Consider the following 27,586-nt stretch of genomic DNA (forward strand, 5'->3'; position numbering starts at 1 on the left):
ATTATAAAATTCTCTTTTTTGTTCATTTCATTTATTTTTGTAGCAGTTTTATTGCTTTACAACTTTTACATATACTGTATAGGAAAGTCAATTACATGCAATAACACTTTTCGACCACCGGGGGGGACCTGGCCCCCCTGGGCCCCCCTTAAAATCCGCTTATGACCTTTACGCACTCATAAATTTAAATATGCAGACCAAGAAAGGATGATGATGACCCAGATAGCAGACAGACATTGAATAAACGTTGATTTTCCATCAAAATCATCAGTATGGTTGACATTTAAATTTTCGACGTCAAGTGACGTTGAAACAACGCTGTTCTATGGTATGTCAGGCGATGGTTGGGTTAACATTGTTTTATAGTTGATGAACTAATGTTGACAAATAGTTGAGTTATGATTGATCGGGAAATATAATTGAAAAGTAATAGAATTATGGATGTGCGGGCGTTTTGGTCGAAAACATAACATTGATTCAGCGTTGTTCCAATAATGTTAATAATCGAAATGACATTTAGGTTTTATAAGGATTTCAACGTTGAAACAACATTAATTGAGGGTGAAAAAGTGACGTTGATTCAACGATATAAGATCCAACATCCAACGTCGGTCTGCTATCTGGGGAATGATGTAAAATTATACATTTTGTATTGTACGCCCCCCAAAAATTAACATTTAAAAAATCATACATTTACACACAATTAAAATACATCAATTAATCAAATAGAGGGAAATCATCCAATTTGTAAAATGCATGTTCGTCCCCAAGCTATTCAATCATACATCCTTGACATTCTTCTGTCTGCTTCTCAGAATAAACAAAGCCAAACAAAAACATACAAAACAGGTCAAGCGGTGTTAATGCGTCTAAGGCTGCCTATTCGGGGGGGTCGACAGCAAAATGTGAGGTCACAGCGACCACATCTGTTAGCTTTGAGGAAGTGCATCTAAACTGCTAGTGCAAATTCATTTATTTTTAAATCGCATGATATCATTTCTTGGCTGTAATTAAATTAACTTTCCCTCATTCTGACAGCATGGTAAAGTCATTCACCGCCATTGACAGCAACAATCCAAAACGGCATTGAAAGTGTTAAGCAGCATAATGTCAACTCAACTGATTTAATCTGCCGCCTGGACAATCTTTTGCTATCTGAACACAAGATAAACGGCATGACACGACAAATAAATTTGTGAATGGAATTTGATCTTTATTTGCTTTATTGATTCCGCGTGTTTGCAGACTGGCGGATGAGACAACCACACACGTTCTTGCCTCCATTTTGGGAAATTTAGTTAGGTAGGAGCAGGCCCACGTTGTCTGAACTCAGTCTGGGGCACTTCCAGTTATACAAGTAGTAATAAAGCCGCTTGCCGCTGAAGCTGAACTTGAGCTTCTCCAGGAAACGCTTGTTATCCATCACGTCGGCAGCGATGAAGATGTCATAGCCTTTCTGTCAGGGAGGAAATGGCTGTTAATGGCTGCCAGTCAAATTGGATTGGACATCTATCGCCGGCAATGGTGGTGAAAAATGATAACTCGATGCCAGTCATTCTAGTTGAAATGGCTTTGATTTGTATCAATCACTGTCAGTAGCAGTGAATGAGGTGAATCAATGGCATCAAACTGGCGGTCTGAATCTAGAGCCGGCCTGCCACCTCATTTTGTGTGGACTGCTAAAGTAAATCATGTGCAGTTTTTTTTTCTGAAATAAAATGTAAACACAGTTTCTGTAGTCCTCGATGAAAGATTGAAGACTACAGAAATCAGATAATATTGTCTGCTTATTTATGTATTTTTCAATTTTTATTTATTTATTTGTCGAGGCAGTGCTGTCAACAGAATTGCAGGGGCCGCCCCTGCCACCGGCTTGTCACGACAACATACGCAGTACTTTTAACGCTTTGCAAGCAATGACAGTGCACATTTTCAAATTTAATTTGAGATGGACAGTTAAATTTAACAGACCGTAATGTGATGTGACACAATATCAACAAACAATTTCCATCTATTGTCCCATGTAGGCTACAATACAATTCAACTGAGAGTGCTATGCCTGCCTGCTAAGCAACAGAACAGTATAACTAAACATTCTGTGCCTGCCCCCTCCACATCCCTGAGGTTATCAAGCCCTCAAACAGTGATGCACCTAGATTTTTTGACAGCAAAGTCATTTATAACATCAGTGAAATCCAGTTTCCGAGCAAGCTCACGCTCAATGGAGAGCATAGCTAGGTTGTTAAGCCTGCCCTCTGATATGGTAGCGAGTAGGTTAGGGTGACCAAACCTCCTCTTTTGCCCGGACAAGTCCCACTTTCACATAGTATCCTCGTGGTCCGGGCGGGTTTTATAAATTCATAAAAATGTCCGGTTTTTATGATTTTTCACGGGACCAATTTGAAGAGAATCCCTCCGGCTGCTGGGTGGCAGCAGTTGACATGGCTCCTACTAGAAGGGAGGGAAGGAGTAGTTCTTCTTGTTTTTGTTGGCAGTTTACCCCTATCATGAACATTACCGCCATCTACTGGGTTGACGATTTGGCCACAACACCTGCCCAGTTGTTAATTTTTTTACGATAAATACGTATATAATGGCAATTGTTGACTTCTGTCAGAGCTTTGACTGTAAAATCCCGTTTGGTGTTGCATCATTGCTCTACCGACGATTGTAAAATTTTATAGTAAAGTTTGATTTTTGCCCCAGCTAGCGATCAGTAAGCTAAACCGCGCTATGCATTATGGGAAACGTAGTTTTTAACTGCTACTTTTGGAAACATGCTGGTTGAATAGTTTGTCAGTTTATTTCGTTTTTTTTGTGTGTGCAATCTAGAACATTGAATGAGAATATCAATTGAATGGGAATAACAATTTGTCAAGGACAATTGTCGTGATTGTAATTTATAAAAATGTTTAGTTGGCACATAGCCTACTGTGTGTATGTGTATTGACTGAGTATTGATATTATATATACATATATACATATATATATATTGTATATATATATATATATATATTGTATATATATATATATATATATATATATATATATATATATATTTTTTTTTTATTTTATTTTATTTTATTTTATTTTTTTAAAGTCATTATTTATTTATTTTTTAAACTGCATTTATCCATCCAGAGTGAGGGGGCACACTTTAAATATATTAAAGTGATATAGGCATCTTTGAGTGAACTTCGAGTAAAATTCAAGTATCTTGAAGCCGGGCTGAGTGTCCTCTTTTTTGGAAATCAAAATATGGTCACCCTAGCGTAGGTAGTTTTTTATTATTTTCATTTTACTGAAGCCTCGCTTTCCTCCAGCTACAGTCACTGACAAAGACAAGAAAATGCGTAGCAGTGTGCAGAGATCAACATAAATACTATGTAGACCCATACCATAGATGGCATTTAGCAGGTGTAGTGGTCCCAGGTCCTCCTCAAATGTTGCAGTATATATTTTTTTCAGGTGACAAACCTGGTCTTCAAGTGACTCTGAAAAGGCGTTTTTGTATTTTTCTGACAGTTTTGTGCATGCCGATTTAATGCTCTGTTCAGCCTCGCGCACCTGCTCCCCACAGACTAACATATATAGCTGATCTCCCATCACCTTTTCTCTCCTCGGCTCAACGTAAGCGGCATGTGTTGTCATACCACAGCTCAATAGGCCATAAGCAGCCTGTGACAGACTCGAATCGGGCTTAGGTAATGGTGATTGTGAATGTAAATGTTCAGTGTTAGCTGCACCTACCAACATCACCGTCCACAGTCAACTCTAGCCCTAATTCTCTGGCCTCTTGTCCCCCCTTTTAAAAATGTCATCATTTTTTCTCATTCACCTCTATGATCTTCATCTCTTTTTCTTTTCTTTTCTGCGCAACCGATTTATGACGACTCGCCATGTTTAGAGTTTTTAACAATGACAGATTTTAATTACCCGCTTCAGGGCACGTACGTAGTGTACCCTTGAGGGCGCCAGAGCGGGGTCAAACCATTCTCTGCTAAAACAGAGGGGGTGGGGGCGTTGTGCAAAAAAAGGAAAAACAAAAATATTTGAAATATTTAATATGTTAAAGTTTTTAAGTATATATCGAGTAGAACATAATATTTAATCGGATGATGATTTAAATAAAAAAGAAATACCGTAATTTTCGAACTATAAGCCGCTACTTTTTTCCTTCATTTTAAATCTGCGGCTTATAGTCCAGTGCGGCTTAGTTGTTGATTTAGTTGTATTAACAGGAAACACTTTATTTGACAGCGGCGTCATAAGACTGTCATAAGACAGTCATAATTTTGACCTGAAACTATCATGGGCATGCTTATGACAGATGTTGGCAAATTATATCACTTTTTTTTACATCCATTCAAAAGTGTGATAACTTGCCAGATAACATTAAATGACATCTGTTATAAGCATTCATTATTGCTCATATCAGTGTCATGTCATAATTAAAATTGTCTAATGACAAAGTGTTATCAAATACCATAACTAGCAATTAATGAAACAACTGGAACAGTAAGTGAAGAAATAATTAGCACAGAACATGAATTTTGATTGTTGATCTGTGAAACCACAATGCATGCTAGGAGGCATGTTGGACAACAACAGTATTGACAGCAGGTGGCAGAAGAGGTTGACTGTCTCCCTCCAGGGAGCAGTGATGGCCAAATAAAGCTTCTTGAAGCAATGAAGCTTTGAACCCAATTGGTTCAAAGTTTCACGGTGCTTCATTTGGACTTATGACAGTCGTATGATGCCGCTGTCAAATAAAGGGTTACCAGTTAAAATCTGTTGGTGTAAACGTCCCATAATACAGTGAGGACAGCTGCGGCTTATAGTCCGGTGCGGCTTATCTATGAACAAATGCCGTTTTCGTGTCACATTTGGTGGGTGGCGGCTTATAGTCAGGTGCGCCTTATAGTGCGAAAATTATGGTATGTGAATGTAAAGATAAAAATCAATTAAGGTTCATTCAGGGGCCCCTATGGTCCTGAGGCCCAGGACAACATTTCTTCCCCCTGTCGACGGGCTTGCGTCGTGGTTAATATATCACATAGGAGTATGACATACATCCATTGTGATCATTCAACGTACCTCGTTTATTAGAAGCAGCGAACAGGAAGGGATTTTGGAGGAACAAAAGAAAAGAGGGAGAGAGAGAGACAGAAAAAGCACAAACAACAATAAAAAAATACATTAATCGCCTACTCTAACTATGAATATGCTGGAGTTATCGTTAGTTAGTTGTATTTCCGGTTGACACCATGTGGGCGGCCTGATAACCAAGGAAGGGGGGTTCCGAATGAAAACAATGTAGTATTTATGCCAGGCCATAGAGGGCAGTGCAGATTTACTGGGCGACAGAGAATGATGCACTTTGACCCCACCAAGCTCCCCCAGCCCGGGAAAAAATATGTCCGCCCACTCGAAGCAATGTCATTTTTCTTTTGTTCAAAAAGGCGCAAAAATTGAAACGTGCAACATATTTAAATCAAAAATATTATCAAAACAGTAAATTAAATCAGACATTCCGCCATATTTGCTGTTTTAAATGTTTAGTAGCACCGCTGCGCATGCCCAATGTGATGTGTACGAGTGCAGGAGCCTTTGATATGCATGCCGAGGAAGCCCCCCTCAACCCCCCGCAATCGGATTCTTCCACTTTGGAGGCAGGATTCAGAATTTTTTGTCTTCGCCTTCTGTCTTCGCCGACAACATAGGCACGCGAGGCGAGTCCGCTACTCAGTCATTGCGTCTTTGTGTCGCAGAGTCGCCATGTAAACTGCCCCTAAATCATCTAGATTGGTCTAGAACACAGTATTTGTGTGAATCCCTTGCGAGTGTGAGTATGTTGGCATCCTACTCTATGCTGTCTCTTCGCTAATCCTGACACCAAGGTTTCCTACTTGAGTGCGTCTAATTTCACCTAGTCATGCGTGAGTCCCATCTAACATGTGATAGTCCCGCAGGCGAATGGGGTTTCTGCGTGGGTGCCACCCCAGGGCCCATATTAGGGATATTAGAAGTATTTTTTTTAGCCAGCAGCAGCCACTGTAAAAAGACGTCAATATTTTGGAAGTGGGAAACACACCACTAGTTTTGCTACTGAAAATCTGACCTGCATCAGAGTTAGCATAACGTTAAACTGTGTGAACATGCTAACCTGCAAAACTCGAGTAGGAAGCTGCTTAGAGAGAAGTGCCCTCCTGTATGTGTTTTCTACTGTTACCGTTAATTAAACTGAGAAATGTCGTAAACCTAAGTTTATCCCCAATTTCCCAATTTTACTTTTTATTTTATTTATGTGGTTTATTACCCCTGAACTAATAGTGAAATATGTCATGTCAACTCATTCATAGGAAGCCACTTAAACAACAAAATAATATGAAGTTATTCGCAGGCAGCATCAAGTGATGCACTCACAGATTTGACCAGAACCAGAACATCCTCCACAAGCTGGACAAGGTCACCACTGCCATCCGACGCCACATAAAAGAAATGAGCCGCTCTCAAGCTGCTGTGAAGCTGATGGTTGAGAACTTTGAAGGAGATACCGTAGAAGCTCACAACATCTGTCAGAGCACCATCAACCTGCCAGTGCGAGAAACTACTCTGAAGTCTCCATTATGATTATCTTCCACTACAGTTATTTCCAGACCTCCACCACATAGGTGTCGATCACATCCTCCCTGGGCAAGAAGCAGTGCTCGATCTCCTCCGAGGACCAGTTGGCTTTGAGCTGAAACTTGCTGAGATTTGCTTGGAGAAGCTCTCGTGTCTTCTCAATGTCATTTCTGGTCATCGGACGTAAACCTGCCGTCTTGGTGTCCTTAAAGAAGACAGTAACAAAAGTACATCAATGCAAGTAAAACAACCTATAAGGTTATTATAAGGGTTTTCCTGTGGGTGGCAGCATCCACCAACCTCAGGCAGGCGGTAGAATTTGAGAGCTCGCTGAAAGGGCATGTCTGCTCGGATGCCCGGATACTGGAGCTCAGTCAGCTTGCGAAGGTTCAAAGGTCGATGCCATAATCTAAAAATAGCTAAAGTATGTTAAAATAAAAAAAACTCTTGCATGGATTCAACTTTATTATTTTAAAACGTTCAAATCAAGTCATGATAGATAACTTACAAAGTGGCCAACAGGTGGCAGTATAACACGCTCATAAACATTTACCTCAAAAACGTCCTACCCATTTCAATTGAAAAATGATCATTCCACGTCAGCCTTCCCAGTTTAAGAGATTTGACGTCCATTTCCGTCATTTGCAGCCAATGAGTTAGTTGTATTCTTGTATTTTTGCCCCCAGTAAAGTCCAATGTTTTAATATTTGAATTTTTTCTTCATAAAACAAGTTATATTTTCCTTTTTAAGTCACGATACTGAAAATGGATTGGACGTCTATTTCCGTCCATTGCAGCAATGAGTTAGTTGTATTGTGCAGTGGTATGAAAAAGTATCTGAACCTTTTGGAATTTCTCACATTTCTGCATAAAATCCCCATCAAATGTGATCTGATCTTTGTCAAAATCACACAGATGAAAAAACTGTCTGCTTTCACTAAAACCACCCAAAAAGTTATAGGTTTCCATATTTTAATGAGGATAGCATGCAAAAAATGATAGAAGGGGAAAAATAAGTAGGTGGTTTACTTATTTCCCCCCTCCTGTCATTGTAGCATTCCAAATAATGACAGAAGGGGGAAAATAAGTCCTTCTGTCATTTTTTTTTTTTTTTTTGCATATTATCCTCATTAAAATATGAAAAACTATAAATGTTGTGGTGGTTTTAGATAAAACACTGTTTTTTCATCTGTGTGATTTTGACAAAAATCAGATCACAATGGACGGTGATTTTATGCAGAAATGTGAGAAATTCCAAAAGGTCCGGATACTTTTTCATACCACTGTACAATACAACTTACTCATAGCTGCAATGGACGGAAACAGACGTCAAACCCATTTTCAGTATTTTGACTTAAAAAGGAAACTATAATTTGTTTTATGAAGGAGGGGGTACATGAATACAACTAACTCATTGGCTGCAATTGAGGGAAATAGACGTCAAATCTATTAAACTGGGAAGGCTGACCTTTTGGAATATGTCACATTTCTGCATAAAATCCCTATCAAATGTGACAATGAAAGAAGGGGCTGAAATAAGTAAGTGAACAACTTATTTTCCCCCCTTCTTACATTTTTTTTGCATACTATCCTCATTCAACTATGAAAACCTAAAAATATTTGGGTGGTTTTAGTTAAAGCAGAGACTGTTTTTTCATCTGTGTGATTTTGACAAAGATCAGATCACAATGGACAGGGATTTTATGCAAAAATGTAAGAAATTCCAAAAGATTTGGATACTTTTTCATACCACTGTAGTTTTTCCCCCCCAGTAAAGTATATATTTTTTAAATATTTAATATCATATAACAAATGATATTTTCCTTTAAAAGTCATAATACTGGAAATGGATTGGATGTCTATTTTTTGTAAATGTAGTTAAAAAAAAATATCTGTAATCTAAAAGTCATTAAAAGTCACAGTACTACTATTGAAAGTGAAAGGACATCTGTTTGAGTCAATGGTTACAAACCAACATTTTAAAAATCCTTATTATTATTATTATTGTTATTTTTTAATTTCATTTCATGTTTTCATGATTCATATATTTGAATTTATTTCTTAAGGCTAACGCCCACTCTTTTTCGAATTTTAAAAATATAACATTTTAATCTAATTTTTTTTCCTTCAGTAAAGCTCAATTCTTAAACCTTTTGAAACCTTGTAAAATCCACAATACTTCCATGTACGTCTATTTCCGTCACTGCTTGCGAACATGCTAAGCGAGCACGTTACCTGCAGGAGCTGATAGGCGTGGGCAGCACCACGGCGGCGGCGTACGCTGCCTGGGCGACACCCTGCCGGCGGACCCGTCTGGCCAGCTCACGGATCAGAACCGGGGTCATTCGCTTGAGGCGCAGCTTCTTGTGAACGCAGAGAAATTTGATCTGCGCCATCCGCTTCTCCCTGCGGGGCCACATTTTCCGTTTTTATACGCACTTCTGACAAACTGCGAGCTTCTTTATTGGCGCCACTAAAGTTCTGACTGCTGATGTTGTAAATTTGAATGCTGCAAAAAGTCGGATGCTTCGGTACAGGGGATTACAACTTTTGACACATTTATAACACACTGTTACTTTTGCTAACTACCACAACACATACTTTGCGAATATTATACCCAAAGTACAGGTAGTCCCCGGTTTACTAATGAGTTCTGTTCCTGCGCTGGCGATGTAACCCGAAATTAACCCTCTAAATACCTCAAGATCCCCTTCTAAATTAAAAAGTACTATCCAAACACATGTATTAAACGTCATTGTACTGTCCTCGCCAAGACGTTGGAGCTAAGTCCTAGCTAGACAGTGAGCTAAGCTCCGAAATGACGCTGTCAGACGTCCCTGTGGTGGTCTGCTCATGACTTCAATTCGTGCAGAATGAAACTAAAATAAAATGAAATTAAATTAGTCTCATCTTCAAAAAAAAAAAAAAAAAAAAAAAAAAAATCAAAATTTGTGTTTACAATTAGCTGCTGATACAGCAATAAGAAACGATTAGCACGTATTAGTTAGCGTCCACACATCATCAAAAACAATCACAAACTCGCCCGAAGTATTCGACCGCAATTGAAAACTAACAATACAGAACAAAAGTCTACATTAAAAAATACAAAAAAAACAACAAAACAAAACAGAACAAAAAACCCGATGAGGCGCTGGCGTCGTAAAGTCGAAATTGCGAAAGTCAGGTCCCTCGTAACCCGGGGACTACCTGTAGTCTGGTCAGGTGTAAAATAATGGACGTTTTTTTTTTTTTTTGTGAGAGCCGCCATTTTCTTTTACTACGTTGTCCAACACAATCCGAAACTGATCTGACGCCAAACAGTGATAGACGGCCAATCCATTAGGATTGGAAGGGCTGGAAATGAAAGAGCTTTGCCGGTGATAGACGCCCAATTATTTCCATCAATCACAGCAAATGTGCTAGCTCATTCACTGCCAACCCTCCAAGTCCAACTGTATTGGACCTCTATCCCTGTCAAGGGCAACTGTGTTAACTCTGAGTTAACTCATTTACTGCTAGTCTTCCAAGTCCGAATGGATGGACGTCTATCACTGTCAATGGTACCCAATGTGTTAACTCATTGCGTTAACTCACTAAGTTAACATACTAAGTTAACTCATTCACGGGCAGCTCTCCAAGTCCAAACAGATTGGACAATCATCACCGTCAAGTTAACTCACTCAGGTGACTCACTGAGTTAATGGAGTTAACTAATTCGCTGCCAGTCCTCACTTTCATTGACCTACCCGATGTAACTGGGTAATGTTTCAATGACATTGATGCTGATAGTGAACAACCACTGCTAGTCTTTCCAGTCAAAATGAATTGGGCTAAGGGTTTCCCCTACATGTAAATGACTGTGGCGCACCGCCACACCATAACAAAAGCCTTGCAAATGAGATGTTTATTGTTATTTTTTTTTAAGGCCGTTTTAAACCTTTCCATTGTGTATTGTAATGTACGTAACTACGCGCGGCCCCCTGAAGAGACGATTGAACTGGGGAGCTGTGACGTAGGGGGAAGCGAGTAGGGAGAATGGGAGAACAGGCGAGATAGCGAGAGATAGTGATCGTATGTCGCGGCAGCCCGCTGTTATTTTGTTATTATTTTTCTTTATTATTGTTGCCACAGTAAAGTGGGTAAGCCAAAACCGACTCCTCTCCTTCTTCCCCCTTTCCGGGGCATTGCAATAATTTGGATCGGACTTTTCGGTGAAAGTGAGCAGTGGACGGCCGTCTTGGGCAGAACGTATATACTAGTATATATGGACATAAGACAGTCTTGATTCTTGGTTAAAAAGCAAAAAAAAAAACGGGCAGTTAGTATTCATTTTAGGTAAATACAGCAAAGTATAACGTCAATGCTAGGGTTGTTCCGATCATGTTTTTTTGCTCCCGAACCGATCCCGATCGTTTTAGTTTGAGTATCTGCCGATTCGATATTTCCCGATTGCTTTTTTTTTTGCTCCCGATTCAATTCCAATCATTCCCGATCATATACATTTTGGCAATGCATTAAGAAAAAAATGAATAAAACTCGGACGAATATATACATTTAACATACAGTACATATGTACTGTATTTGTTTATTATGACAATACATCCTCAAGATGGCATTTACATTATTAACATTCTTTCTGTGAGAGGGATCCACGGATAGAAAGACTTGTGACTTTGTATATTGTGACTAAATATTGCCATCTAGTGTATTTGTTGAGCTTTCAGTAAATGATACTGTAGCCATGCCCAAAACCAGGATGGGAAGTGGAACCATGACTGTGCGTAGTGCTACCAATTGATATATCTTCTCTGCGTTGGGAAATAACTTAAGTGTCGTGTTCTGCTGCTTGTCAGAATTTGTTTTTGTTACAGAGCCGGCTGTGGGGGCGTGCCGACGTCGCACCTGCAGCTAATCCCTGCTCGCCAGCTATAGTATATAAACGCAGGCTATCCGGGAGAAGAACGCCGAGATATTTCCCTTATTGGTCGCCTTTAACACGTACTGCTTTCGAGTCGCTTTGTATTTGCCTTCCAGTTCGTCGGACGTCTTAGTTTTGTGATCTTCTACCTTGTGCAGGTATTGAGTGCATTTTTGTTTGTCTTTTTGGCTCCCTGCCCTCCGCTCGGTTTTCGCGTGTTTGATCCCCGTCGACCTATTTGTGCCGGACCCCTTTTGTTTTTCCCTTTTTACCGCGTTCGCGTGTTTTTTTTATTTGTGGTTAATAAATCCCCGAACGCTTCCTCTCTGTTGTCTGTTTTTGGGTTCAATCTTGTTCTCCACATCCACGGATCACAACAATAAGGTGTTAAGAAAAAGATCAATTGCTACCTTGCTTCCCCACATTGCTTTCCATGATATTTCTAATCGTAGGAAGAGGGATTGATTGTACGGCTTTAGCCAATTAAAAAAAGGCTCCAAAGGCTGCCAAAATTCACTTTACTCATTTTACGCTGCCTTTTAGCTCTATATATAGGTAAAGCAGCGCCATTACAGATTGAACGCGACAATGCGTCAGTGGGTCGTGCAGCACATGCGATAATTGCGTTAAATATTTTAACGTGATACATTTTTTAAAAAATTAATTACCGCCGTTAACGGGATAAATTTGATAACCCTGCCTTAAGCCTAAACTAAAGACTCTGGATTAGGCATTCAGCATACAGTACATAAGTACTGTATTTGTTTATTATGACAATAAATCCTCAAGATGGCATTTACATTATTAACATTCTTTCTGTGAGGGATCCACGGATAGAAAGACTTGTGACTTTGTATATTGTGACTAAATATTGCCATCTAGTGTATTTGTTGAGCTTTCAGTAAATGATACTGTAGCCATGCCCAAATGCATGATGGGAAGTGGAACCATGACTGTGAGTAGTGCTACCAATTGATATAGCTTCTCTGCGTTGGGAAATAACATAAGGTGTTAAGAAAAAGATCAATTGCTACCTTGTTTCCCCACATTGCTTCCCATGATATTTCTAATCGTAGGGAAAGGGGTTGTAAGGCTTTAGCCAACTAAAAAAAGGCTCCAAAGGCTGCCAAAATTCACTCCACTCATTTTACGCTGCCTTTTATCTCTCTATATAGGTAAAACGGCGCCATTACAGATTGAGCGCGACAATGCGTGAGTGGGTCGTGCAGCGCATGAATTAATTGTGTAAAATATTTTAACGTGATACATTTAAAAAAAAAAAAAATTCCGCCGTTATTGGGATAAATTTGATAACCCTACCTTAAGCCTAAAGACTCTGGATGAGTGTAACATATTATGTCAGTAACGTTTAATACAATTAGAAAACGATTTAATTAAAAAATATATATATATTAAAAAAAGGCACAAAAAGAGGCAAGATTTTTTTTTGCCGATTCCGATATTTTGAAAATGACGTGATCGGACATCTCTAGCCAATGCTGTTGCGTTTAATTTCTCCTGTTGATTTTTTCACAACGAATCAATCAAAGTGCATGCATGGTAAGAAAAATATAATAATTACCTTGAATCCTTGAAGAAATCACTCCTGAGACAATCCTTCCTGTTTGTATGCGGTACAGCTTTCGTACTTTTTCAACCTAAATCCGGCGTTGGATCGCTGCATGTGTTTGAGAAGAACTAAAACCGACTGCGAATAACTGAAGCGGAGTGTGTGACGGCCCCCTTCGAAAAAGCGTGCCGCAGTGTCCGGGGAATCTGTCCTGTCAATGTAATTATGAAGTCAATGGCTGAGTTACCGCGTTGAGAGGTAACTCATAAGGAAACTCATTCACTGCCAGATCTCCCAGTTCAAATGGATTGGATGTCTATTGCTGTCATCGGTTAATTTATGAAATAAGATTAAAGCCCTTAGAACAGTAGGACAGTTGTTCATGCAAAGGTTACAGTGTGCTCAATGTAAAAACGCTGCAGTTCAGCGGTTAAATATTGGTATAATGTCCATAATCAGTTTCTACTCACGTGTGGTATACGCACACATCTCCGGGGACGGCGGCGATGAAGCCTACCAGCTTTTTATTGGAATCCACTCTGACGCCACAGTGCCACTGGGCCCGCCAATTCGGGGGCTGTAAGACCCTGAAGCGGGAAACCCAGAAGACATTTGCAATATGAATGAGAATAAACGTTAAGGGCAGTCCGACATCTCGCCGCGTTTGAAGGCGGAATGAATTTAAGCTCTCCGGCTTGACCCCGAGGCAGAGTAGCGCGCCACTTTCAGGAATGTTAATTATTCATTTTAAAGTAAGTGATATTATGTTTGGGGGTAAGTGCTCCCCGAAGGTGTCAATAGCATTTGCAGAGATTACAGGAGGGGGCAGCGGAGAGCACGGGTCGAGGGGAGGAACATGTATCCTGATGGAATGAAATATGCAAGCGGAACGGATGCTGTGAATGTAAAGCACGATGGATGTTAGCGGCGCCACAATTGACTAATGGACAACTAATCAATTAGCAAACTAGACGACTATTTTGATAGTATCGGTAGATCCTCAAAATCAGGTGGCTGACTTATACTTGCCAGGAAAAATGACTCTTACATTGTTATTACTATGTTATTACTTTGTAATTACATATGATCAATAAATACATTTGATATATATTTCATTTTTTTGTACAAGTGCATAGTTGCGATCCAATCAAGAACTGATTAAACGACTAAACGCAAAAATTATCGGCGATTCATTTGCTATCAAAAATCATCTGACAAAACTGAAAGAGAAAATTTGCTTTACCAGCGCAGATAATCCTCGGAGAAGTCGTACATGACCGTGTTGTCGTCGTCTTCGGTGTAGTTTTCGTTGAGGAAGGCACGCAATTCTTGCAGCTGAATAGATGGGGGAAAAAAAACGATGAGACCGAAACCGTGACGTGCAACGGACGCCTACTTTAAGGGAGAATTATACCGGTGCGGGACTGCTAAGGTTCAGGTTGTCCCAAGAGAAGCCTGGCGGTAGCGAGTAAGGTTCCTCGCGAGCGCTTTCGTCGCATTCCGTGATTTGGCCATGGCTGATGACCACTTCACCTGTTTTCATAACATCAGAAAAAGACCATATTTAGTCTGTTTGATGGTAATTAGGGCTGACACAAAGGTTTTGATAGTATACTGTTCATATATAAATCACATTATTTTGTGTTTGTATGGCAAAAATGCACTGTATTCATTAAGTTTTTCAATTCAAAATGAATGAAAAATTTGGACGTTCATAGCCGTCAATGGCATAGCCTAACTTGGATGGCAGTTGAATGTCAATGCGCTGTAATTGTTAGTGTATGGTTTAAAAGTCACAGCCGCAGATGTTTTTCCGCCATTTGAAATGAATGGAAAATTTGGACGTTCATAGCTGTCAATGGCATACCCTGGCTTGGGTGCCAGTTGAATGTCAATACGCAGTAGTGGTAAGTGTATGGTCAAAAATCACAGCCACACAATGTTTTTCAGCCATTTAAAATGAACGGAAAGTTTGGATGTTCAAAGTTGTCATTGGCATGGACGTGCATGGCCTGCAAAAATGCTATATACAAAAAAAAAAAAAAAAGAATGCCACATACCAAAACCCATTTTGCCACATGCTCCCAAAATGTCACATGGTAAAATCAATTTGGCCACATACCAAAAAAATGCCACATGCCAAAATCCATTTTGCCACAAACCAAAAATATTCCACATGGCAAAAGAAAATGCCACATGCCAAAATCAATTTTGCCACATACACCAAAAATGCCACATGGCAAAATCAATTTTGCCACATGCCAAGAATTTGCCAAATGCCAAAATCCATTACATACCCAAAAATGCCACATGGCAAAAAAATGCCACATGCCAAAATACATTTTGCCACATACCAAAAAAATGCCACATGGCAAAAAATTGCCACATGCCAAAATACATTTTGCCACATTACAAAAAAAATGCCACCTGGCAAAAAAAATGCCACATGCCAAAATATATTTTGCCACATGCCCAAAAATGCCACATGCCAAAATACATTTTGCCACATAGCAAAAAAAATGCCTAATGACAAAATACATTCTGCCACATGGCAAAAAAATGCCACATGCCAAAATATATTTTACCACATGGCAAAACAATTGCCACATGGCAAATAACTGCTACATATCAAAATACATTTTGCCACATGGCAAAAAAATGCCACATGCCACAATATATTTTGCCACATGGCAAAAATATGCCACATACAAAAAAAAAAAAAAAAATGTCACATGGCAAAAAAAATGCCACGTGCCAAAATACATTTTGCCACATGGCAAAAAAATAAATGCCACATTGCAAAATCAAGTTTGCCAAATACCAAATACCACTTTTCGTTTTCAGCCTTACTGGAGAGAATACTGTGCTAATCGCTTTGTAAAGCGCGCCATCTAGTGGTCCTTATGTTTCTTGGTTAAAAAAAAAAAAAAACAGCAAAAACAGAATGCAAATGGAAAGGAAGTTGTTCAAATGTTATTCATTGTGTTAATTGGCAGCTCCACTCTCACGACTCTGTGGCATTTTTGTTTGTTTAAGCAATGTCTGCAAGTTTCTGGCTGTCAAAACGAGAAGTACACTTCCCATATTGTCTGAAGGAGTTAAAAGAATTAACCGATTGTATTTACTGTTTTTTCCTTTGTTTGGTATTATTAACATTTAAAAAATAAAACAAAAACAGTATTTTTTCGTTTGGTTCCTTTTTATTTATAATATTTCTATTGAAAGAATGTTTACTCTTAGCTCTGTATCTGCTTTAAGATTAATCAATTAATTGTTGCATGCCTAATGGTAACAGAAAAAAAAGTTTTGTGACCGAGTTTGGGGACGGGCTGCGTGTGCCAGAACTTGTAGTTTCGTCTGACGGCCTGCTGCACCGTTGTCGGCATGCTTTGTCCGAAAGAGAAAAGATGGAGGGCCCTTTGAATCTCCTGCTGCTTGCTTTCGGGTAAAGAATCCAGCTGAGTTACAAACAAAGCGAGAAAAAGAAAGACCTCCTTTAGAGTAAAATCAACAAAAGAGCGTTGGATTTCTTTCTCGGGCCATGCAGACCTTTTCAAACAGATCTCTTGGTCTTTCTGCTCTCCACTTATCTTGCTTCTTCTGCTTTTTTTGACTCTTCTTTTGACCGCCTCCATCTTCATTTCTAGGTAAAAAAAAAGTTAACCGTTCACAATGCAGAATATCAACCTCCTTTCAACTACAAGTACACTTACCCTGCATTCAAATCAGTCATTTTGAAGCTCCCCCAGCTACAACTGAGCAGTTCTCGGACACTTGAAGCTTATCAGGGTGAGCAAGCCACAGGAGGAGTAACTGCTGTATTAAGTCACCCAACCCAACTTGCACAGATAAGCGAGGACTGGAGCGCTCGAGTAGACCTTCTCACGCTCCTCACATGTCAGGCAGCTGCAGAATAAAGCTTCCGGCGGTGCTTAATTGGCCATCTAACTCCCACAATTTCTCTTAGTACAAGATACCTGCTGGTGTAAATGAGTCTGCAGCTCACACTTTTCCCATCATGGTTGCTAATTAAGTGGTTTAAATGTTGAAAAGCTGAACTTAAGTGGAAGGACAGATTATGTAGTTCCAGTCTTGTTGTCATGACCCTGACGACATTGCTCTGTCGTGGATTGGTGGAGCTAGGAGTTTTACCCAACACTACTAACTTTGAGACTAAAGCCTGAGTTATGCTTCTGTGTTGCGGTGACGGCGAAGCGACTACGGCGTCAATGAGCATTTCATAGTTCTGCGGCAAGGGAACGCGTTGCTCTGTCATTCGCCGCCAAGCCACTAGAGGGTTGTGGCATTGTGTTTGTACGGTTTTGGGGGACTTTTCGACTTCCTCTAGTTTTTTTTCGGTAACACAACAATGCAAAGGGAGAAAAATAAATAAATAAATAAATAATGCCAACGGAGATGGAACGGATGAATGTAGATCTTCAGCTCATCAACATTGAACAACAAATGTTGATCATACAAATATTGAAGCGCAGGCGACACAGAAGACTGTTTCGGAGGTGGTCTGTCAGACTGTTGATGCCTCACTGAGAGACTCTGGTGGAAGCCAGCAAGCTGTGGCGGGTAGCTTCAAACTGGCGTCGAGCACCGTGTCCAGCGTTTTGTCCGTGGTCTGCAAAGCATTGTGGACAGCCCTCCGGCAAGCTTTTTTTGCCGTGTCGTACAACCAGCCAGTGGGAAGCCATATCAGATTTCTGGTGGCTATGGAACTTTCCAAACTGCGTTGGAAGCCTTGATGGTAAACACGTTATCATGAAAGCACCGAGACACTCTCAATCAGTGATGATGTATCAAGTGTTTGAACTGTCTGTTGTTGAAAATTAAACATCAAAACAACTCTTTTGACACCAAACCTGTGCGTTATTCTTCATATCCTTGAAGTGTAAAATATAAATAAGTCACAGACTCACAGCAAACATATGTGCACAATAAATGATGACGTGCACCAACCAAAAATACGACAAACTAATAAAAAGTTTTTCGCCGACTGTGTCACCGCTTTGATGGCGCAGGTCTGCCGCAGAAGCATAACTCAGCCTTAAAACTACTAATGCATTTTGGCACATGGCGTTTTTTTTGCCATGTGGCATTTTTTTTTTTTTGGTATGTGGCAAAATATATTGTGGCATGTGGCATTTTTTTGCCACGTGACAAAATGTATTTTGGCATGTGGCAAAATTGATTTTGGCATGTGGCATTTTTTTGCCATGTGGCATTTTTGGGTACGTAATGGATTTTGGCATTTGCCAATTTTTTGGCATGTAGCATTTTTTTCCCACGTGGCAAAATGTATTTTGGCATGTGGCATTTTTTTTTTCCATGTGGCAAAATGTATTTTGGCATGTGGCATTTTTTTTTTCCATGTGGCAAAATGTATTTTGGCATATGGCTTTTTTTTTTTTTCCATGTGGCAAAATGTATTTTGGCATGTGGCATTTTTTTTTTTGCCAGGTGGCATTTTCTTGTAATGTGGGAAAATTGATTTTGCAATGTGGCAACATGTATTTTGGCATGTGGCAATTTATTGCCATGTGGCAATTTTTTGCCATGTGGCAAAATGTATTTTGGCATGTGGCATTTTCTTGTAATGTGAGAAAATTGATTTTGCAATGTGGCAACATGTATTTTGGCATGTGGCAATTTATTGTCATGTGGCATTTTTTTGGTATGTGGCAAAATGGATTTTGGCATGTGGCATTTTTTTGCCATGTGGCATTTTTGGGTATGTAATGGATTTTGGCATTTGGCAATTTTTTGGCATGTGGCAAAATTCTCAGCCTTAAAACTACTAATGACCCAAGCTAAGACAAGACTGAGGAGCTGAAACTCAGATGAGACCTAGACTGAGACAAGCAGATAGTGATACAAGACCAATACTTTGGTAATCATGACCGAGTCATGACCAAAACGTCCGAGAGTCAAGACGGAAACAAGACCTTGATCAAGAAATCGAAGAGACTAAATCAAAACCAAGACTTTTAGGAGTCAAAACCTTGACAAAGAAGACTTGACCAAGTCAAAACCAAAGCAAGACTGAAACAATTAAGCCACTTTCAGACGTATATCCTTCTAAGTTCCCTTGTAATGTGATGTGGGATTTACCCGTGTCATGGCTTTGAGACATGGGAAGATATACCAAGAATCACCCGAGTTGGACACTCAACAGACTTGTGCCGTGTTGGCGACTCGAAGCTCCCTGTGCAGGAAGGGTGGAGGACGGGATTTTATAACCCGGACATTACATCATATTTGTGCGGCAGCCAAACAAACCACAATTCCAAAGATTGACGCCAAGGTTGCAACAGACATACTCTGACTGATAGCTGTGGTCTTGGCTCAGGAAACACATACAAGGGATAGATTATGAATTGGAGTGCAATATCCAAGCAAAGCAAGTTGAATTCGATCAAGCTGCGCTGTAGTCCCATGATATTATCATCATCAGTCTTTGCGCTGTGACCCTGGACTTAATCGGCTGCTTTCACACACCACGCTACCAGTTAAGTCACGGACAACATACTAGCATGTGACCTAGTTAATGTCCGTGCCATCTCCGTGTCAGTCGACCCAGGAAATTGCAAACATAATGGCTACCCGTTTAAATACCAGTACTTGACTGGAGTTCAGCGTAGGTCTGAAAAGCGCATTAGAAACTGTGACAATTCTTAGACTTTCACGACTGAGACAAGAAAAGACCAAGACTGCCAAGACTATCCCAGACCAAGGATTGCTCGAGATTAAATGTCAACATTTGGACCAAGATTTTTGGGAGTCCAGACTGATATGAGACCTAGACCAATACAAGTAGAGACGAAATCAAAACTATCAAGAAAAGAAGAGACAAGATGAAAACCCAGATTTTTGGGAGTCAAGACCCACACCATAGAGACTTTTGATAACCATGATCGAGTCAATACCAAGACCGAGTCAAGACTGAAACAGTTAGGAAACTGCCACAACACTTAGACTTTCAAGACTGAGACAAGACAAGACCAAGACTGTCAAGACTATCCCAGACTAAGGATTGCTCTAGATTAAATAACAACATTTAGACCTAGACTTTTGGGAGTTCAGACTCAGATGAGACCTATACCGATACAAGCACAGACTAAATCAAAAACAAAGATTTTTGGAAGTAAAGACCTAGATCAAGAAAAGAAGATACTAGATGAAAACCCAGATTTTTGGGAGTCAAGACCCAGACCATAGAGACTTTTGATAAGCGTGACCGAGTCAATACCAAGACCAAGTCAAGACTGAAACAGTTAGGAAACTGTGACAACACTTAGACGTTCAAGACCGAGACAAGACCAAGAGTTAGGCAGGACAAGACCAAGACTGTCAAGACTATCCAAGACTAAGGCTTGCTCTGGATAAGATATCGACAACATTTAGACCAAGATTTTTGGGAGTCAAGACCGAGATGAGACCACTACAAGTAGAGATTGAGACTTTTGAGATCTATGACCGACCTAAGACTGAAACAAGTGGAAACTGTGGCAATAATAAGACTTTCGGGAATAAAGAAAGTGTCAACACTCGCGGCGCAACGGTTTGCGGTTCAAAACCGAACCGTTTGGTTCGCCCTGCACGGTTCAATACGCCTTTATGAACCGCGCCTTTTCGGTTTTGCAATTAATGTATTCCGAACGCTTATGGAATGAATTGATCGAGCTCTGTGTGCCTGTGTGTGACGTGAAGCACCGCTGTGGAGAAATTCCCGCAAGTAAATGTCGGATCGCTGTCAAGCACCTGTGTAATAGAAGCCGAGTAACGCCGTCTCTCGCTTACGAGCGAAGTGAAAGTGAAACAAGAAAGAAAACAAATAGCTATGGCGAGCGGAGAGACCGAATTTTGAGGAAGCACCGGCTTCTTTCAAATCTGCGGTGTGGCAACATTTTGGTTTCCCCGTGGATTTCAATGCGGAGGGAGAGAAAATATTGGGGGAAAAAATTGCAAGCATTGCTGAGCGCTTGTTCCCCATGCTAATGGCAACAATTTTATAACATGACTCCGGCACCTCAGCCAGCATCACCCACAGACATCATTTTCTCAGGGTAGGACAACCCCGAAGATGACACCAGTGAAAATACACGGCGGGCTTCGTTAATTTATTTGCAACGTTTGACCCGCGTTACATTGTTCCCTCGCGGACATATTTCTCCAACAACGTAACACTCATTTTTAAATGTGTAAGCCGTACATTACATTCAAAATCTGCACATTTTTCGTGCATTACGTTTTTTTTTTTTTCATCCGTTCGGATTTGGTCACCGTTTCTGCAACGAGACAATGCGTTGCTTGAATGACGCGAGAAAAGTCAGAAACTCGGAGAGGGAAGAGTGTTTGTTGAGACGCTGTAGCAAACGCGATGCTAGGCTAGGTGGCTCCAATATTACCTGACTTGGCCGACAACATACAATCTACGCCTAGATGTCTCATGCATATAGAACTACATGCGAAATAACACACTCTGTAGCGCTAGTAAACAGCCGCCATTTTAGAGCAGTAGACTTCTCAGAAAGGCTCTGTTGTAGTAAACCTTACGAGCGAACCTAAGCAACTTTTTATCCAAAATACTCCTAAATCGGCAAAATCTTGACTTGAGTCTGTCTTTAAAGGATGAAACACTTCAATGTTGTTCAATGTGTCAAATGTTCACATGTCGAAAGTAGACAGAAGGGAACTAATGCAAAAACGGGAGCAATTTTATCAACTTTAACGGTTGATTCACAACATTAAATGACCTCCAAACAAAGCAAAGGTTACTACGTTTTTGATTTTTTTTTTTAAATGGGAAAAAAAAAAACATGAACGGTATCACCAGTTACTTTGCCAAGTAACTTTTTTACTACTGTGTGTGTATTTTAGTAGTCAGTCACTACACTAGCCAAGGAGCTAAGAGGCATTTTAACAGTCGAAAATGTTTACATTTTAAGTGTTTATTTCATTTTTAAAAAAGCAAAATAAAGGCAGTTTAAAAAAAAAAAAGCAAAACGCAAACCGAAACCGTGATCCCAAAACCGAGGTTGAAACCGAACCGTGGGCTAACTGAACTGTTGCACCCCTAGTCAACACTATCCTTGACTAAGGATTGCCCCAGATTAGATGTCGCCAACATGAACTCACTCACTCCCAGCCATTTTCACCGGAGCAAGGCCCTTCGCTCCCGGCCGTTTTACTGGATTTTGACTGATTTTGCAAGGCTCACAGAAAATTCTGTTCTATTGCTATATAAACATGGAACCCACCAAAAGAAAGATTAGACCCTCTTCTTTCAGCAGAAAAAAGTTAGTTCATATCTTTTTCCATTCTTTAGAAATCAGCATTAGAAAACAGCTTAGTTTTAGCAATTTTCCCATTTCTGATGAAAAAACGGAGAAATTGAGCTTTTTGTAAAAACATACATTTCAAATATAACTTTGGCTTTAACACAGCTATTTTTGCTTTTGTGACATCCCAAACATCTGAATAATGTTTTCGTTCTACAAAATAACAAACAACAAGACAAATAGAGCCTTGATCGCAAAGTAACAATTTATTTACACATAACTAAACTACTGAACTGTTGAACTATTTGCGCACATAACAACGGGGAAGGCTCTCGGCTGCTCCCGGTTGAATGATGTGGCTCCCAGTAATCTGATGAGTCCGGATCAAGATCGGTCTCACTTTTTTCATCATCTTCATCTTTGGTTTCAACCTCGGGCTCAGGAGTAACGCAACGTGAGCTCCGCAGAACGCGTGTGGAACCTGATGCTGTTGTGGCCGTCACTGTCTGTCTCATCAAGACAGATTTTTAAAAATCCTTCATTGACGATGGTTTCATTTTCTTTTCAAAACACTCCTCCAGTGTCGTTTGCCTTGTTTTTCCCCCGATCGTTCTCTACATTTTTCTCACGCGTCTTCACAAGATCCCTCCAACTTCCGTTTCCTGACTATTTTTCTCCACTTCCTTTCTTGGCCAGAGATGAGTTCTTACAAAATGCGCTACTGCCCTCCAGTGGCCAGTTTTATTGCTTTAAAATGAGTTTTGAGTATTGTGCATTGCAGTTTAGGTGCAACAGAACCTAGGAATGCCTCTTGTAAAAAAAAAAAAAAAAAACGTAAAAGACGTATAAATACGTTTTTGGGACACTAAAACAATTAAAAATAGAACATATTTATACGTTTTTGGGAGCAAATGAGTTAAGAACAAGATTTTTGGGAGTCGAGACCGAGACGAGACCTAGACCAAGTCAAGCAGAGACTGTTGGTGGCCTATTTCCTGAGTGTTGTAAGTGGTAGTATGATAAAGTAACAATGCGGTCAATGTAAAAACAGTTAATTTTAAAGCTACTGTGGTTCATCTATCACCGTCAAAGTCAGCCAATGAGTTATTGTAAGTACAGAAGGACCAAGGATTAATACCTCAGTCCTTCCGACCACTGCAAATAAGATTCAATTCCATATTCATTACATCTTCCCCCTCTCCCGGTACCCCAGGGGAGCATTCCAGACGTCCCTGCGGAGTCTGCTCCACCCTCCCGCTACCCGTTTTGGGAGGTTGTTCCCGAGTCCAGGTTGCTTTGCATCCGCGTGTTCTATAAATGGTGCAGGCGCCTTTGATGAGAGTGTCTCTAATTGAAATGTACATAAAAGACACGCAGCAGCCCGCAGTTATTTTGGTCTCCGTGTACTTCGCGATGTGACGCGCGGCTTACCACTCAGGTTATAGTCTGATTTGGTGATGTTAGTCACAGTCTATACTTGAGTTTAGCTCATTCAGTCATAGAGCATCATCCTGCCATTTGGACTCCTTGTGATTCATTGAGAAACATACAAAAAGCCTTAATTTAACTTTTAATTTACCTAGTTGGCTATCGTTGACGACGGTAGACAGATTGGATGTATTGACATCAAGTCTTAAATTAGCCTACTGTATATCCCGAATGGAGTTTGATAAGGCTGCAAAGTTTTCGCACTGGATGTTACTTTAAAGACGGCGATAGATGAACAAACTGGGACGATGGCATGAACATTTGTTCAATTTAGGGTTGCAGCTATCAATTATTTAAGTAATCGATTAATGTATCAATTGGTCTGAATAATCAAGTAATCAGATGAGGAACATTTAATGCTTTGCAGAATGAATTTTAGGAGAAAACAAAGCCTTGCTAAGATTGCACATTAAAAAGAGCATTAAATGCAAGTGCAAAATGAAATTCACGACTGTTTTTTAAACTACAGAATTGCACTTTCATTTCACAAGAGCAACAATTAAAATATTAGCCTCAAACGGTACAAAAAAAATGAACAAATGAGGATCGAAGTACAACAAAATAACAATTGGCTAACTTGCATTGCAAAAGTCTGCTAGCTTAAATGCTATAGAATGCCGACGTTTTTTTATTTTATTTTACAATGCTCTTAAATCGTTCAAACAAAAACTGCTGAATATAGCTCTAAACTAAATTATGAATGCATAAATAATCATTTTATTTCAAACAAAACCTTACAACCTAGTATTGGTCTTAACAGGGAGGAGGTGTTGCATCATATTCACTATTACCACTAGAGGGCAGTGTATCCACCCAAATCAATTAAAATAAATGCAAACACTGTCAAAACAAACCATTACAATGCCACGCTATTTAAGCGAATCCTCGAAACTTCGAAGCTCTTTTCTAATCGAATTACTCGAGTTAATCGATTAATTGTTGCAGCACCAGTTCATTTGCTGCCAATGAAACTAAAACATGAGCATTCTATGATATATGATATGTACTGTACCACTGTCAATTGCAGTGAATGAGTTAAAATATGTCATTACATAGTAATGAAATAATAATAGCACCTGAAACCATTTTTTCCCAGCTAAAACATGATCATTCAATGCCAGTTCAGTTCAAATTGATTTGATGTCATATCTGTCACAAACAGTGAACACGCGAATGTTCGCTGCTAGCCCTCCCAGTTTAAATAGATTGGGCGTATAGCGCAGCCAAAGAAACTAAAACATGAGCCTTCTATGGTATTTGATATCTAATGAATCACTGTAAATGGCAGTGACATTTAATATGTAATTATGTTGTAATACCATAGTGATAACATCTGAAACTTTTCCTCCAGCTGAACATGATCATTCAATGCCAGTTCAGTTCAAATGTATTTAATTTCTACCCATGTCACTATCAGTGATTCCGTGAATGTTCACTGACAACCTCCCAGTCGTATTAGATGGGACATCAAGCGCTGCCAATGAAAACATGACATTTCTATGATATCTGATATCTACTGTATCACTGTCAATGGCAATGAATGAGTTAAATTATGTAATTACATTGTAATAACATAGTAATAACACCTGAAACATTGTTTTCCCTGCTGAAACATGATCATTCAATGCCAGTTCAGTTTAAATATACTTGATGTCTATCCCTGTCGCTAGCAGTGAATATGTGAATGTTCGCTGCCAGCCCTCCCAGTCCAAACAGATTGGACGTCAGGCGCTGCCCATTAAAAAATAAAACATGAGCATTTTATGATATTTGATATCGACTGTATCACTGTCAATGGCAGTGAATGAGGTTAAAATGTGTAATTACATTGTAATAAAATAGTAATAACACCTGAAACATGGTTTTCTCAGTTGAAACATCATTCAATGCTAGTTAAGTTCAAAATTGATTTCTATCCCCGTCCTAGCTGTGAACACGTGAATGCTTGCTGCCAGCCCTTCCAGTCCAAACAGATCGGACGTCAGGCGCTGGCAATTAAAAAATAAAACATGAGCATTCTATGATATTTGATATCGACTGTATTGCTGTCAATGGCAGTAAGTGAGGTTAAAATATGTAATTACATTGTAATAAAATAGTAATAACACCTTAAACATGTTTTTCCCAGTTGAAACATCATCATTCAATGTTAGTTCAGTTCAAAATTGATTTCTATCCCCGTCCTAGCTGTGAACACGTGAATGTTCGCTGCCAGCCCTTCCAATCATAACAGATTGGATGTCTAGCACCATGAATGGCACTGAAAAATGAGCATTGCCAGTCGACGATCTCAGTTTAAATGAAACATCAATAGTTTTCAATGGACAATTTCCCGGTCAACAGTGTCTCTAAACGCTAGTTGTTCATTTGATAATTGATTAGTTGTCGATTATTCAATTATTGGTGGCAGACAACGGCCCTCCGAAGGAAAACCATAACTACGATGTGACCAAGAACAACCTTGCTTTGCATGAAGAAAACATTCTGGCAAAAATATCTCTCCTTTGCAACCGTGACGATTAATCAAGCAATAGTATGCTTCTGCAACTCCACCGACACAATTGTATTCTGAACAGGAAACAACAAATCTTTGTCTGGATTTCAGCCAAGGCTGATCGAGCGTTCCAAAATTCATCAGTCGCTTCCATTATTCTCCAAGCCAAACTCATTTTGGACTTAAATAAAAGCTCCATATACTGATTTTGGGTGCTCGCTAATCCTCAACACATTTGTTGCTTGTGATTGAGTGTGGCGTTTCTCGCGTCAGTTTGTTTGTTGAATAAAACATCACCGCGAGAAGTCAAACACGCCAACAGAATCCTCACATCTCGTCGTCTCTGTCGTTTACTCCGATCTCCATTTGTATCCGTCTCCTCGGCGTCTTTGGTCTTTGCAAACAACTTGATTTTTTATGGCAATCTTGTTCTTAAAAAGGACTTCAAAAATCGTGTGACGCTTTTAACTCCTGAATTATTCAGCGACCCATTTACATCAGTCGCCTAACTTCGGGGGAAATGATTCGTGGAAAGTGCTTGTTGTACACTGGAGACCAGTCTTGGTTTGAGACAAATATGGGAGGTGGAAGGTGGAGGAGCTTTACGTCTGACGATTTGGACTGCCAAAATTCATCGACGATGAATGAATTGGCGAATAATTCAGAGGGTGTTTTGAATGTCGATGAATTGTATAGAGACATTGTTCTAAACTGTACAAACACAATAAGAAGCTTTTTTCATCCTTCCGCTGTTTATCACTAGTCGACGTCCTATTCATTTGAACTGGGAGGGTGGCAGTGAATGAACGTTCCTCTTGAACAGGACATGTCCCTGAAATACCCTCATACCTCTTGTGTTATAGCTCAAATTGGTGCATTATATTGTGTAAGACATTTTGTCTGTAACATTGAATACAATTAGAAAACGACTTAAAAAATATATATATATTTTAAAAAAGGCATGTCCGATATTTTTTTGCTGATTCCGATCATTTGAAAATGATGTGATCGGGACATCTTTACCCAAAATACAACCACAAAAAGAGAAAATTTGCATTTCCCCCCTACTAAAGACAAAAACAATTCACTTGTCCGATATTGCCGATCAATATAAGTATTATTTAATGATATCAAATAATGTCCTTAACAGTTTTTCGTTATCGGGTTTGGGCCAGTATGCATATTGCCTTCAAGCGAAT

The 27,586-nt window shown here is 39.7% G+C and overlaps 1 protein-coding gene across 2 annotated transcripts in view; it reads right to left on the bottom strand.

The window, feature by feature from the left end:
* Positions 1–31: 31 nt before the first annotated feature.
* The window catches only part of LOC130909735 (glycylpeptide N-tetradecanoyltransferase 1-like), a 305,690-nt gene continuing 278,135 nt past the window's right edge, over positions 32–27,586 (bottom strand). The window contains exons 1-11 of one of the 2 annotated variants that reach the window (XM_057826516.1): positions 16,829–16,929; positions 16,665–16,758; positions 16,429–16,573; positions 14,530–14,648; positions 14,359–14,450; positions 13,586–13,702; positions 8,863–9,033; positions 6,928–7,036; positions 6,662–6,832; positions 6,427–6,594; positions 32–1,456 (exon numbers count right to left, since the gene is read on the bottom strand). In XM_057826516.1, coding sequence (XP_057682499.1) covers positions 1,295–1,456; positions 6,427–6,594; positions 6,662–6,832; positions 6,928–7,036; positions 8,863–9,033; positions 13,586–13,702; positions 14,359–14,450; positions 14,530–14,648; positions 16,429–16,573; positions 16,665–16,758; positions 16,829–16,848 — 1,368 coding nt within the window. In that variant the 5' untranslated portion in view covers positions 16,849–16,929 and the 3' untranslated portion in view covers positions 32–1,294. Of the gene's footprint in view, positions 1,457–6,426; positions 6,595–6,661; positions 6,833–6,927; positions 7,037–8,862; positions 9,034–13,585; positions 13,703–14,358; positions 14,451–14,529; positions 14,649–16,428; positions 16,574–16,664; positions 16,759–16,828; positions 16,930–27,586 lie in introns of those variants that run through there. The other variant, XM_057826515.1, reaches the window with a different exon arrangement.

The sequence above is a fragment of the Corythoichthys intestinalis genome, chromosome 21 (assembly GCF_030265065.1).
Source record: "Corythoichthys intestinalis isolate RoL2023-P3 chromosome 21, ASM3026506v1, whole genome shotgun sequence".
Classification (NCBI taxonomy): Eukaryota; Metazoa; Chordata; class Actinopteri; order Syngnathiformes; family Syngnathidae; genus Corythoichthys; species Corythoichthys intestinalis.